General features: G+C 39.1%; 1 protein-coding gene across 1 annotated transcript in view; it reads left to right on the forward strand.

Moving 5' to 3' along the window:
* The window catches only part of LOC126419083 (U-reduvitoxin-Pr21-like), a 63755-nt gene extending 48615 nt beyond the window's left edge, over window positions 1-15140 (forward strand). Inside the window, exon 4 of the mRNA XM_050086172.1 lies at window positions 14917-15140. Coding sequence (XP_049942129.1) covers window positions 14917-15032 — 116 coding nt within the window. The 3' untranslated portion in view covers window positions 15033-15140. The remainder of the gene's footprint in view (window positions 1-14916) is intronic.
* Window positions 15141-16039: the final 899 nt, after the last annotated feature.

A 16039-nucleotide genomic window follows, 5' to 3' on the forward strand; every position in this document is an offset into this window, starting at 1 on the left:
AATGCACAATGGACATGAACGGGTGCAGATAATCAGACAGGTGATTACGTACGTGTTACCTGTCAGAATCGTATCTAGACGTATCAGGGGTTCCACATCACCCCAACTTTACACGCTCCACACCATTACAGAGCCTCCACCAGCTTGAACAGTCCCCTGCAGACATGCAGGTTCCTTTGATTCATGAAATTGTCTCTATACCCTTATATCTCCATCCGATCTATACAATTTAAAAAGAGACTCTACCGACCGCGCAGCATGTCTCCAGTCATTAACAGTCCAAGGTCGGTGTTGACGGGCCCAGGTGAGGGGTAAAGTTTGTGTCGTGCAGTCATCAAGGGTACACAAGTGGGCCTTCGACTCCGAATGCCAATATCGATGATGTTTCGTTGAATTGTTCGCACCCTGACTCCTGTTGATGGCCCAGCACTGAAATGTGCAGCAATTTGAGGAAGGGTTGCATTTCTATCACGTTGAACGATTCTCTTCAGTCGTCGTTGGTCTCGTTCCTGCAGGATATATTTTCAGCCGCAGCGATGTCGGAGATTTGATGTTTTAGCGGATTCCTAATATTCACGGTACACTCGTGGAAACAATCGTACGGGATAATCCCTACTTCATCGCGACCTCGGAGATGCTGTGTTCTCTCGTTCGTGCGCCGACTGTAACACCACGCTGAAACTCACTTAAAGCTTGATAACCCGCCGTTGTTGCAGCGGTAACCGATCTAACGACTGCGCCAGACACTTGTTATCTTACATACCCGTTGCAGACCGCAGCGCCGTATACTGCCGGTTTACTGTATTTGAATACGCATGCCTTTACCAGTTTCTTTAACACTTCAGTATACTCAGTTGATAGACGAAAGAAGGAAGTAAAAAAATTTTCAATGAAATTCTGGAATACAGAAATACAAATCACATACGAACGAATTAATAGGAAGTGCAGGGAAGCTAAGGTGAAACAGCTGCATGAAAAATGTGAAGAAATGGAAATAAATTGGAATTCCATTGTTATATGCAGATAGCGGATAGGAGGAGAGAGTACAGTGAGGACCTCTGTGAGGTGGAGGGTTTGTCTGACGACGTGACAGAAGAAGAAACAGGAGTCGATATAGAAAAGATATGGATCAACAATAGAATAAGAATTTAGAAGAGCTTTGGAAGATTTAAGATCAAATAAGGTTGAAGCGATTGATAACATTGTATCAGAATCCCTAAAATCATTGGCGGAAGTGGCTTTAAAATGACCATTCACGTTGTTATGTAGAATGTATGAATGTGGCGACATACCATCAGACTTTCGGAAAAAATAGTCTACATAATCCCGAAGACTGCAACAGCTGATAAATTCGAAAATTATCGCACATTCATCTTCACAGATCATGCATCCAAGTTGTTTACAATAATAATATACAGAAGAATGAAAAAGAAAATTCAGAGTGTGTTAAATGACAATCAGTTTGGCTTCAGGAAAGGTAAAGGCACAAGAGGAGCAATTTTGAATGGTTCAAATGGTTCAAATGGCTCTGAGCACTATGGGACTTAACTTCTGAGGTCATCAGTCCCCTAGAACTTAGAACTACTTAAACCTAACTAACCTAAGGACATCACACCCATCAATGCCGGAGGCAGGATTCGAACCTGTGACCGTAGCGGTCGCCCGGTTCCAAACTGTAGCGCCTAGAACTGCTCGGCCACCTCGGCCGGCTAGCAAGTCTGACATTGCGGTTGATAATGGAAACACCACTAAAGAAAAATGAAGACAAGTTCATAGAGTCTGTCGACGTGGAAAAAGCGTCTGACAATCTAAAATTGTGCAAGATGTTCGAAATTCTGAGAAAAATAGTGGTAGGCTATAGGCACTCCGTCTTCAGCCTGCAAGTGGCCCTTCGGGACCATCCGACTGCCTTGTCATCCTCAGCTGACGATGCGGATAGGAGGGGCGTGTGGTCAACACAACGCTCTCCCAGTCGTTGTGTTGGTTTTTTTGACCGGAGCCGCTACCATTCGGTCGAATGTCTCCGCAATCGGCATCACGAGGCTGAGTGCACCCCGAAAAATGGCAACACTGCACGTCGGCCCGGATGGTCACCCATCTAAGTGCCGACCACGCCCGACAACGCTTCACTGCAGTTATCTGACGGGAACCGGTGTACCCACTGCGGCAAGGCAGTTGATAAGCTATAGGGAGAGCGTTTTTATACAATCTGCACAAGAGCCAAGATGGCCAAGAGCGGACGACCAAGAACGACGTGATCGGATGAAAAAGTGTGTAAGACAGGCATGTAGTCTTTCGCCCCTACTGTTTAATCTGTACTTCGAAGAAGCGATGGTGAAAATAAAGGTTCAGGCGTGGAATCAAAACCCAAGGTAAAAAGATACTGGTAGTCGCGAGCACTATCTTCTTATCTCGTGTTTTCTACGGAAAGTCTCGTGCTTATACTCTTGTTAACTTTACTATTACGGAGATCGTCTAACTTTTATTTTTTTATTGGTCCTGTGCACAACAAATAACTCACTTGGTCTTTCTGCTGGCACTGCTTGATCTGCTGCATTCCATTATTTAACAAAAACATAAAAAACCTATTATTCGTGCTGAGTGCAATGCATGTTCTGTATGGCGACTCCTGCTGTTAAGCGGCGGTTGCTGCTGCTTACTACAACTACATATAATTCAAGAGAAAGGGTTTGGTCAAATCTAAACTCGATAAATGATAACCCAAACACGTAATTCTTTTTTTAAAAAAACAACTATATTCTGAAAGCGATTCTTTCTCATTCAATTAACAAAACGCTAGAAGCTCTTTGAACAATCGCATGGTATGTAAATCTGCCTCCAGTGGCATTAAAGCAATGTTACAAATTAATCAAACTCTTGAGACAGACTGAAATACTTCTCAGTTAAATACATAGTGAAACTATTCCTGACAATTACAAAAGAAATCAGTGACAAAAATCAATACTTAATCTTTTCGCCTCACAATGGTTTCCCTTAAGAATTCAACACGTATCATTATTAAATTACCGTCTGCTGCTACGCACATACACAAACCCTTTTCTTTAAGTTAATAAGCGCGCTGCAAATTATAAAAAATTTCGGCTCAATACCAAATCCTGTGTGGCTGCTGGCGGACACGGCAGTACAACAGCTCGGCGACTACCCCTCGCCCAACGCACGTGCGCACCACAGCAGGCGGGCCCCTACACTGACCTCATTACTGCCACTAGTTGATCCGTGCTCTGCGAAGCGCAACAATATCTTAGATTTCAGAGCTTGTGTATGCGCGCTGTAGCCAACCTTTAAATCCTAAGAGAGTACTGCCAACTCTCATAAACCCCAACCTCATTTTTGAAAATTTTGCGAGGTTATTCTTCCTGACATATTGGCAAGGAACAAACAGTAAATTTTTTTACAAAACGACGGAAAAATTAGGCAAAGAGAAAAAATGTTACAATTTATCCAATGACTAAAAGTATTTCTTGCTTAGCATCTAAGTAAAAATTTTTGTTTAAACGACGAAAATTTTCTTGCATGGCATATAGGCAAGAGAAAAATGCTAAAATTTTATACAAAGTGGTAGAAATGTTGCTTGCTTAATTGATTGGAAAGGAGAAAACATGGCTCCTTTTACAAAAAAATATGAAAATGTTGCTAGCCTAGAATGTATGTAATAAGAAAACATCAAAGGAAATATAACAAGTTTCTTACATAAGTGGATAAAAAAGATCATATAAGTTTTAACAGATGTGTAACAATAACTACTTAAGCATTGAATAGTCTTCAATAAGCTACCATAACCTAATAACCAGTAAAAATAATATTTTATTTTGTGCATGTGGGCACTTACATTTCCTTGTCATTAGTCAGTAATGGCCTGACAACACGATATTTTATGTTTTTTTGCTCGCAGTTCCCTCTGGTCAAAAGAAACCAGGTCTACATGTCTTAAGTGCAGCAGACTCAGGGACTTCATATCCACTGACAACCACACCTGTTTTCCATGATCAGTTAATTTCGGGTGTAGGCAGACTCAGGGACTTCATATCCACCGACAAACACACCTGAAGTCAACTTTTCCTCTGGTGATACAGTTTGACAACGTAAGCAGACTCAGGGACCTTGTGTACAGTGACAACCATACGTAACGTCCATTCTCCCAGGATGACACAGTTTGACAGTGTTGGCAGACTCAGCGACCTCGTGTCCACTGACAACCACACGTCAATGCATTATTGCATAAGTACTTCCTCAAACTTATGTAGTACAAGTCTCGGTCGAGTATTTCTCTATACTGGAAACGTCATATTTTATTGAAAATAGATTCTCCCTTTAAAATACGATATCTCTAACCTAATTACAGAAATTAAGCAAGGAATAATATTATATCATATAAACAGGCACATGAAACGTTTTCTTTAACTCCATTGCCACAGCAATTACAGATTTTTGGCGTATATCTCAAGTCATGAATAATGTGAGGCTCACCACACGGTGGCAAAGTCAATTTTCTTTAAATTTCTCGCCACAGCAATCACAGACTTGTGGCATGTATTTTTCAATTCAGCCATAATAAGAGGCTCACCACACGGTGGCAAGTTAATTTTCTTACGATTAGTTTGCCCAATAACAGTGGCAAAGTTTTGATTGTGACCACGAATCATTACAAATGTGGCACCACACAAAAAATATTATTTTAATTTCAAGGCATAAATCCTGTGCCGTCGAACTCCAATTACCTACTATTTTTACATTACCAGTGATGATGAAAAATTATGTTACAATATTCGTTACAATAATTGTTATATACATTTTGGTTATAAAATATTTAAATAATCCTACAACAGAAAAGTAATTCCATAGTGATGCTATTATATATAATAAAAGTTACAGAATCATTTAGAAAAAGTCTAGCCAACAGCTTGCCAAATCAATTCATGAATATGTACAAAATTTAGTGAATAATAACGTGACTTTGCGGCAGAATTTTTACACTCTCATTACTAAGTTATACCAAATTTATAATTATCAGTCTGTAATGACTGTCAATATTTCTGATGTCAAACGTCAATGTCTGTGGCATAGCGTCTCAATCGTTTTTATATGGAGTCCTCATTGTCTCTGTTTGGAGGCCTCCCTAGTTTTTGTATGAATCTGTGTGGCCATACCTTGGATAGTCACAAAAAACAAGAAAAAGAAACAATGTACAAACCTAATAATAAAAAAATAGATTATTCACAAAATACAACACACAAAACCCATCCATCTGTCATCAAGGTGACAAGAAATAAATTTATGACATGACAAGAGAAAAATCATCACTTTCCAATTAACCTCGTGCTGGAATCGGCACTGCTTCACTAAATGGCAATCATGAAATAGAAAAATACTAGATAAATATTAAATTGACTTATTTTACACTACTATTTACACATTCTTAAAATATGGCAGATACTCTCGCCTCTTGGCGTAAGACTCATTTCACTCTGGAAAGAGAAAATAAATCGTTTAATGCACGACTTAATTATCTAGGTCATAACTCACTGTCTTTTTTTTTTTTTTTTTTGTCACGGTCGACTGTTTCTGGAACGTTCTTCTCGCGACCCTTAACGGTAAGTGTGCTACGCTCCGATCTGAAAATATCGTCTACTACACAAAATTACGTCACGTTAAGTGCTTTCGTTTCTGCAATGGAGAAAACTTCCGTTGCCGTCATGTTTCCCGTAAGAAATGCAATAAACTCAACCTTAACAACAATAAGGAGAGAAGCGAAACTATCATTCTTACCATTACACAATTTCACAGAGCAAAAAATATTCTTGGCACTCATTCATCACATAATTCAACACTTTACTGTGTATTTGTATCAGAACTCCTTTTGTGACTCATAACTATGTCTTAAATTTACTGTGACTTAGATTTTAAGTAAGTGTGTACTCGACCTTAACATTACTGTGACTTAAATTTTACACAAATTTGTGTAAGCTATATCTTCCTTCATAGAATACCGTTGAGGGTTTCTTCGTTTAGAAGTGTATCTTCCTTACCTTCTCTTGCTATAAATATCTGCAAAGTGCTTCCTCATTGTGTCACACTATTCATGAGTGGTCCATAAATCCTAATACGCCTTACCTAGCAAACTAATAAACATGAAAAATCCACATAAATCATCACTCTTCAAACTACCTCATAAATCAGAACGAGTGTCAGTTCGAAGGTTTCCTAATTACACTATTGCCCATCAAATATACCTTTTCAATTCAGAGCCACTTATACACTATATTTTACCTGAAGATAATGTCAACAGATTCTGTTATTTCATGTTATTTCTCCCTAAAAAACGTACATAGATATTTCTTGCATTTTCCTTCAAATAAGTCACGAAAATTTCATTGTTTCAGTGAACAGTCGCAAGATGTCAACAGCTGGTATAATCATCTCGTCAGAAATGTCCCTTTGCAAAGTTCTCATTTTCTCAAACAATACAAATCATTCATAATCATTCATTCTTGGTCTTTCATACAGGATAGATTGATAGTAAAAGATTAATAGATAAACAGGTTAGTCAAAGATTATGAAACAGTACTGAAAACTAAAATCGGAAGAATATATTGTAACGGCTGGGGCACCTATGCTCGCCAAACATATATTTACTAAAGATCAGTAAACCTCATAGGGCCTTATTCCTTGAAAATTTTAATGTGTGATAAGTGATGAAGATCTCGCGATTTATGTGTTCGTATTGTCTCAAGTTCCACAGCGGTTGTGTGTGCAATGTGTCGTATACGGAAGGGTCCTTCATACACCAAGAAAAGCTTCCTACTCAAATATTTTCCCTTATGCGATAGTCGATGTGATCTAAGCAATACCTTTTGACCTACCTGTAAATTCTTGACGTTGACTCGTGCATTACGCAGTTTCTTTCTCCTGTCTGCAGCTTTCTTGATGTGCTGTAATGCTATACTTCCCACTTCATGTCGTTTTTGCAATAGTTCATTTAGAGTCTGTGGTCTATCGGTTTCAGGTTGGATTACTTTGTTAATTTGTCTGAAATCAACAACTACTCTAATGGGATTATCCCTTTTCTTTACCACGTGTAATGGGCTGTTATATGAACTCACAGCAGGTTCGATGATTCCCTGCTCTGACATGGATTTTATTTCCTGTTTGACTTTGTCTCTGTGTGTCAATGCGATGACGTATGGTGGTACAAAAAATTTATTATGTTCTTTGACCTTGAATTCATAAAGAAAGTTACATATTGTTCCTGTCTTGTGAGAAAAACTTCACAATTTGTTTGCAATATTTCAAATAACTCATCAGTGCCTGCATTAGGATCTACTTCGTCTCGGTAAACTTTCCTTTCAATTAATTGTTCTGTACTAATGGGTTGTTCTGTTTCACAGTACAACGTAGTGATGTTATCCGTGCAACTATTAGACAAATTCAGTGATTGTTGTGCCTCAAGCGGAAAGAGAAAACGCAAATAATTCACTTCCTCATCCTCCTTTGTTAGCCATCCTTGAAATTTAAGCGTGACTAGCATTTGATTTACTCGTAACATGACTTCAGCATTACAAAAGTTTAACATTGCTTTATATTCACCTAGGAATTCCACACCCAAAATCATTTCTGTTGATAAAAGAGGGACTACTAAGAAATTTGCAGAAAACTCGTGTCCTTGAAACCTGAAAACTAAAGAAGTCTGATTGCGTACATCTACACTTTTCCTTGAATGACTCCCTTTAATTTGGTCTTTAATAATGGCAAGGTTGGACAAACAGATGCCTGTTCACACTTCTTAAACATTGTCTCGCTAATTACATTCACAGGGTTGCCAGAATCAAGTACAGCTGAAAGTAGAATATTTCCTACCGAGATTTTTATAATTGGATGATTATACATAATTTCGCTGTTGTCATTTTGTTGTAATAATATGTCCTCCACTCCAACAAAGTTAACATAATTTGCGTGTCGGCTTTCCGCCGCTACAAACGGTTCCTTTGTAGTCCTTGTTGCTAGTAATTGTTGTGCCAGCTCGTGTTGCCGCGAATTATTGCTTTGTTTGGGTGGTCTGATTTCTACATTGTCGTCACGCTCTAAACTGGAATTTCTGTGATCCTGCCAATTTTGATTTGTCCCCTCATCATAACTGTTTTGGTTCTCATTATTGTTATGACCGTAATTGTCACGTGAGCTCGATGCTCTGTATTCTGCATGAGCACCGCGTTCCGAATTGTAATTTGCGTGTCCACGCCAATTTCGGTTGTCTCTACCGCGACCATTCCTTCTAAAATAATTTTCATTTCCATAACGCCTTTGCTCTCGCGGTCCGCGATCTCTATTACTGTACTGAGAGTTCCTATGACCATAAAAATCATTTCTCTGGCGTCTATGATCTGTGTTGTACGGTTGATGCCCCATATCGCGCCTATCTTCTTCCGCCCTGTACTCGTGAGGTTCGTTCGAGTTCCATACGCGTTTACGGTCACGCCGCAGATTATTATTTTTCCAATACTGATTACTATTATCTCTTTGTGTGTTTTCATAGTTCTCAATTTCTAATTCTTGCAAAAGAGCTTGGAATGCCTCCTAGTCATCTTTGCACCTATCTGCCAAAATTATGTGGCGTAATCTGATCGGCAGTTTTGTCAGACAGATACGAATTAATTCCGACTGACTGTACGGACTCGTCAAATATCTGTTCATGCACATCATGTTTTCAAAATATTGCACTGGAGTTGAAAATTTCGACTGCTCATAACTTCGCATCATAATGATGTAATGTTTTACACGATCTTGTGTAGTCTCTGACCACTAAGCAGATAAGAATGTGTGATAAAAATCACCATATGTGTGACATTCACGTACTATTGAGCGCATTCTTGTTGCAGGCTGTCCTTCAAGATAACTGCAAATGAATTCCAGTTTGTGGCCATTTGGCCATGTTGGTGGTAAAGAATAGTTAAATTGTTGCAACCACTCTCGATGGTGGATTTCGTGACTAGCATTCTGAAAAATTTTAAATTTTCTAACTGTGAGAAAATGCTTATAGTCAAACTCGTCATTTTTCTTAGCGCGTGAGTTTTCTTTTACAGCATGACTCACGTTTCCTTCATTACGTCCCGCAAACGTGTCATATTTACGAGAAAAGTGGTCAACATTTCCATAATTATCGCGCTCATTGTCGTTATCAATTTGGTAATTATCAGATCTACCAGTGTCATTGCTGCGATCGATCTTTTCTTCGAAGCTGGCAAGGTGTTCCTGTATATTTTTTACGTCACGTTTGTTTTGCTGATTGTCATCTGCCCTTGTTTAAAGCGTTGCAGAGTCTGAAATTCTTCGGTATCCGCTATCGGTACCGGTTGAGTGTCATCTGACCTCGTATCTAACCCGCTGCTCAGTTCTGTCACTTTCATGGATAATTCATCTACCTGTTTAGTTACTGTCATTAATTGAGTTTCTATCTTTGAAACTTCATTGGTGGTCTGTAACTGCAGTACTCAACATTTTTCGCTCATTCCTCTACTTGCAATTCTTGTTGTGACGTCTGTCGTTTCACTTCAGCAATATCAACATTTTGTACGTGATCAAGTCGGGATACAAGATTATTAATATCTGATTTGAATTCTTCACGTACTTGACTTTTCAACTGACTGGTCATTTCTTCAAATTTACTATTTAAATTGTCATTCACCTCACCCTGAAACAATGTGAGATTCTCGTTAATTTCGTTCTGAAGCGATTTGAAATTCTTTGCGTTATTGTTGTTAAATTCAGTGAGTTTACTTTCCTGTCTGTCATTAAATTCAATGAGTTTACTCTCCTGTCTGTCATTAAATTCAGTGAGTTTACTCTCCTGTCAGTCATTAAATTCAGTGAGTTTACTCAGTAATAATTGTAAAACATTATTACTGGGGGCAGGGAGTGCAACGTTACTCTTCTCTGTTAAAGCAGAAGCAGTACCTGCATTTCCACTAACAGAAGGAAAGGCAAAATTACTCCGCTCTATCGGAGTGGCAACCAGACCTGAATTTCCACCGAAAGTGGGGAAAACAAAATTACTCTGCACTTTTGAGGCGGAAGCAACGCTGGAATTTCTCATAATGAGATCGGTTTGCGTCACTGTATTGCCATGTCCTAAAGTTGCGTGTAGCACACAGTTGTTCATCACGCATTGTTGGCAAATGTTCGCCTACATTCCGATTCTCCGCAGTATTGTTCGAAAACTCTGGATCTCAGTATTCTCAAAAGAATTTTCCACTTTCTGTTCCGAACTTTCGGAAACTGCGTTTGAAACCGCTCCTACATTCATGTTCGCAACCGTATCTAAGTTCGCGTTTGCAGTAGCATCTGCATTATTTTCCATTTTCTTTTGTGCTCTCGCGCCCATTGTCGCAATGCGAATGAAAATATGTCACTAAAATACACCGCTATCCTAAAAATTCCACTGTTCAATTAACTGTTACACAATGCACCAACAAATTCAAAGCCAAAACTGCTGAAATAAGATTTTTTTGTTAATACAAAGAAGTGCGCAAGCGACCAAAATGCTGTGCCTCCACTAATGATTACTGTTGCGTAAGCTTGCAGTTGGCAGTAGAAAGACGAAGCATATCTAACTACGACTCGTCCAAAAAAAAAAAAAGTATCCTGGCAGGCATGTCAACGGCTGAAAGTCGCGAGCTCTGTCTTCTTGTCTCGTGTTTTCTACGGAAAATCTCGTGCTTGTACTCTTGTTAACTTTACTACTACAGAGATCGTCTAACTATTTTTTTCTTTTTTTTTCCTGTGCACAACAAATAACTTACTTGGTCTTTCTGCTGCCACTGCTTGATCTGCTGCATTCCATTATTTAACAAAAACATAAAAAAAACTATTATTCATGCTAAGTGCAATGCATGTTCTGTATGGCGGCTCCTGCTGTTGCTGCGGCGGCTGCTGCTGCTTACTACAACTACATACAATTCAAGAGAAAGGGTTTGGTCAAATCTAAACTCGATAAATGATAACCCAAACACGTAATTCCTTTTTTTTTAAAAAAAAAAACTATATTCTGAAAGCGATTCTTTCTCATTCAATTAACAAAACGCTAGAAGTTCTTTGAACAATCGCTTTGTATGTAAATCTGCCTTCAGTGGCATTAAAGCAATATTACAAATTAATCAAACTCAATACTTCTCAATTAAATACATAGTGAAACAATTCCCGACAATTAAAAATGAAATCAATGAAAAAAATCAATACTTTATCTATTTGCCTAACAATGGTTTCCCTTAAGAATTCAAGTCGTATCATTATCAAAATTACCGTCTGCTGCTACGCACATACACAAACCCTTTTCTTTAAATTAATAAGCGTGCTGCAAATTATAAAAAATATCAACTAAATACCAAATCCTGTGTCGCTGCTGGCGGACACAGCTGTACAGCAGCTCGGCGACGACCCCTCGCCCAACACACGTGCGCACCATAGCAGGCGGGACCCTACACTTGCCTCATTGCTGCCACTACTTAATCTGTGCGCTGCGAAGCGCGACAACAATATCTTTGATTCCACAGCTTGTGTATGCGCGCTGTAGCCAACCTTTAAATCCTAAGAGACTATTGCCAACTCTCAATACGAATGATACGATTCGCTGATGACACTGCTATCCTGAGTGAAAGTGAAGAGTAGTTTCATGACCTGCTGAATGGAATGAACAGCCTAATGAGTACAGAATATGGATTGGGAGTAAATCGAAGAAAGACGTAAGTAATGAGAAGTAGCAGAAATCAGCACAGCGATAAACTTAACATCAGTATTGGTGGTCACCGAAGTAGTTGAAGTTATGGAATTCTGCTACCTAGGAAGTAAAATATCCAATGACGGACGGGGCAAAAGCAGACTAGCCCTGGCAAAAAGCACATTCCTGGCTAAGACAAGTCTATTAGTATCAAACATAGGCGTTGACATGAAGAAGAAATTTCTAACAATTGTTTGAATGAGAAACATGGACTGTTGGAAAACCAGTACAGAAGATAATCAAAGCATTTGAGATGTGATGCTACAGACGAATGTTGGAAATTATGATGACTAATAAGGTAAAGAACGAGGAGGTTCTCTGCAGATACGGAGAGGAAAAGAATACGATGAAAACACTGACAAGGAGAAGGGACAGGTTAATAGGACACCTATTAAGACATCAGGGAATAATTTCCGTGGTGCTAGAGGGAGCTGTAGAGGGCAAAAACAGTAGAGGGAGACAGAGATTGGAATACATCCAGAAAGTAATTGCGGACTTAGGTTGCAAGTGCTACTCTGTGATGAAGAGGTTGGCACAGAAGAATAATTCGTGTCGGGTCGCATCAAACTAGTCAGAAGTCTGATGACTAAAAAAAAATGCATACCTTGAGGCCACGTCCTCATTCAAAATGGTCGAAAATTCGATATTTTATTGTATTTTTGAAAGATATATGTGTCTAGAATGTTAGTACGCGGCGGTTTTTTAATCGGTGTCTTACAAATGTTTCTACAGCCAATTGTTCGAAGCAGTGTAATGGCCGGCGGGGGAACGTTCTCAGCCTGAGACGTCGTCCGTCTCAGGTAGAAAACTTGTCATGCCATGACGCACATTCACAAAATAATTTATGTAGCTCAGCCGGATCGGCTTTTTCCGCCAAAAAGAACGACAAAATAGCACTCCAGCAACAATTCGGGTTAGATGAGGGGTTGATATATGATCCTGGGATTACAGACTAAACATAACTAACGTGGGTTAAATTTTGGTCAAAACTCGTCAAGAAGTAAGTTTTGGACTAACCGTTTTGAATTTTCAAATTCTAACTTCAGACCTGTGTTCAGCGACATCAGGAATACATAGTAACGTTTAGTTTTTATGCAAATTGAACTAATAATACATATGAAAGTTTTCCCTAAATTTCATATGCGTTTTTTCTCGAGAAACCATTTAACGAAACTGCCCGCTGCATGTTAACTTTTCTTGGGAATTTATACCTATAATATATAAAACTTTAATACTGGCAACTATTTATTTACAGCTCGTACAAAATAGGTACGTGTTTCAAACTTTTACTGACCTTCAAAGTGGTCATCAGTATTGTGTATAACCCGTTGCCAGCGATGTGGAAGTCGTAGGATGCTCTTAGCACTACCAGTTGTGTTGACAGTTCGAGCGGCGCGGTCTATTGCCCGTCGAATCTGTAGCAGTTCTGAAGCGAATGTCTTGAAGTATTTCCTTCAGTTTAGAAATCGAGTTGAACTCACGAGGGCTTAAGTCAGGGGAGTGCACTAGGTGGTATAGCACTTAGCAGCCCCATCAGTCAAACAAATCAGTAGCAACGAAGGTAGGAGACGAGATACTGGCAGAAGTGGAGCTGTGGGTACCGGCCGTGAGTCGTGCTTCGGTAGCTCAGTTGGTAGAGCACTTGCCCGCGAAAGGTAAAGGTCCCGAGTTCGAGTCTCGATCGGGCACACAGTTTTAATCTGCCAGGAAGTTTCATATCAGCGCACACTCCGCTGCAGAGTGAAAATCTCATTCTGGAAATCAGTAGCATCTTGCACTGTACATGCTTGAGCATTGTCCTGCAGAAAGTGTCATCAATTCTGTCTCTATGCTATTCATTTTTGGAACACAACCTACGACCAACTTAGAGACAGAAGAGACGACACTTTCTGCAGGACCTGACCATCATTTTGCAGGACAGTGCTCAAGCACGTACAGTGCAAGCTATTACTGATTTGTTTTACTTATGGGGCTGCTAAGTGCTATACCACCTACTGCACTCCCCTGACTTAAGCCCTCGTGAGTTCAACTCGATTTCCATACTGAAGGAAACATTTCACGGCATTCGCTTCAGAACTGATACAAATTCGACGGGCAATACACCGCGCCGCTCGAACTGTCAACACAACTGGCACTGCTAAAAGTATCTCTTTGAAGATCAGTAAAACTTTGAAACACGTATCTATTTTGTACGAGCTGTAAATAAATAGTAGCCACTATTAAAATTCCAGCCCTCGTATTAATTTCTTTTTGTAAAGCCATAAAAAGCGAAAAAAAACCCGAACTGAAAGTTCGAGTTAGCACCACATCATTAAATTTAAGGATGTTTCATTGTGGTTAAGGTATAAGCTCCCATAAATTTAATGTAGTACTGACTGATGTTATCCATTCTTTATTTCAAATAACTCCTGAGAGGCTAAACTGCACGCAGTTTGCGTACTTCAAACTCGCAGGCCCTCGGTCATACCATAATCAAGGGCGCAGTTCTGCTGGTTTTTTTTTTTATTGAAAATATAAAAATCTCATTTTCTCAAAAAAATTTCCTATCTTTGATTTTTTTTTCCCATTTGAATGTGAACCTGGTCTTACGGGATATGAGCAGTTGTTCATTCCGCTACTGTGAAACACTACTCTTCTACCACAAGTTCTTTGCTGTTATCAACGACCTACAGAATGCAGTAAACAGACAGGACTCATTCTTATTTTCCGTGGATACAGAATGTAGTAAGCATCTGTGAGTATTGTTATTGTAAACCGTATTCACGATTCTGCTTAAGTCCTGGGCATATGCTAGCAAGCTGCGGTGTTTCAGACTAACAGAATAATATGTTGTCATTTGTTTACTGATTTTCTTGCTGCATTCTACTGGTCGCTCGTAACACAAAATAGCTTACAGTATAAGAGACGTTTCTCACGCTAATGACGACTAACATGTTCTCGTATCTCTGAATGTACGCTTTTTAGAACACACATTTGTTAGTTGTTTTGGTCCATACTACCACCTCTCGAAATATAGTATATTTGAAACACACTGTATAATTGGTTCTGTGGCATTATCACTGACTGAACAAGTTGTGAACGAGCTAAACAAAGGACACAGCAGTAATGGCAACTGTTTTGTCTTCCAGAAGTGTCCTGCACCCCCGGGGCTACGTACAAGGAGGGGTGTAACATCTGTCGCTGCCGGTCAGATGGAAAGTCCGGAGCCTGCACAAGAAAGACCTGCCAAGTGGACTCCAACTGAGGACACCCCTCAACATTCAACATTTTTGTAATAACAGTTTGAAGAAACATGTATAACATTTCATTTATAGCCTGTTCACTCCTGAGATAAAAAAAAAGTTGCACCAAATTTTTCTTTTCATATTTTCCAGCAAACCAATAAATAAATGTGACACAAATGTAAATGAAATAATTTTATGATGATTCACTAAGGCATAAATGGAGGTCCACGTGTGTGGCCTCCGGTCTTACTTACCGTGAAAACGTACTAGATTTTGCTTTGTATTTTCTTTCACCTTTATTTAACAAGAACATTTTATTCAGCATTATACATATTTTATTTGAAGCAGTAAACTGTATTTGTTAATGCACACATAACATAGGATTCTTAATGTTAACATTTTTAACTATATGATTTCCAACACAAGTTTCTGTTCAAGTTCTAAAGCAGATTCATTTATACAAGAAAATAATAATTATACAACAATTTTGGCAAGTAGTAATTTGCCACTGCCGATACATAAATCTTTACTGGTTTATGATAAGCTTAGAGACAGTTATGCGACAAATGTGGACTGTATTTATGCAGTGTGAAAACACTGTATAAATACATTCCACGTTTGACGTACATGTCTCTCATCTTGGAATTGCAGCCATATTTCGTTCACTTTGAGGCATTTCTTTCTCCATCAAATTTTGATTTTCGGTCAGCTTTGTAAACCAAGCTTCTGAAACTGACTGCAGTAGAGCTATTCATGGCTTTTTATTAACAAATTCTTCATCATCTACATCTTCGCTATCAGAAGAAACCACTGTACGCAAACGTCTTCTTCACCAAACGACTGGCAAGACATATTAACTGTATTATTATTTACCAATCAGTTTCATCAAGCTCAGCAGGACAACCTTCAGCCAAAAACGAGAACTCATCATATTCCCTTTCAGATAATTCCACATGGACAAATTGCCTATTGACTTCTGTCTCGGGTTCTTCGGCCGCCGTTTATCTAATGATTTTACTGGCGTTTC

Source organism: Schistocerca serialis, chromosome 9 (genome assembly GCF_023864345.2).
Source record: "Schistocerca serialis cubense isolate TAMUIC-IGC-003099 chromosome 9, iqSchSeri2.2, whole genome shotgun sequence".
Taxonomy (NCBI): Eukaryota; Metazoa; Arthropoda; class Insecta; order Orthoptera; family Acrididae; genus Schistocerca; species Schistocerca serialis.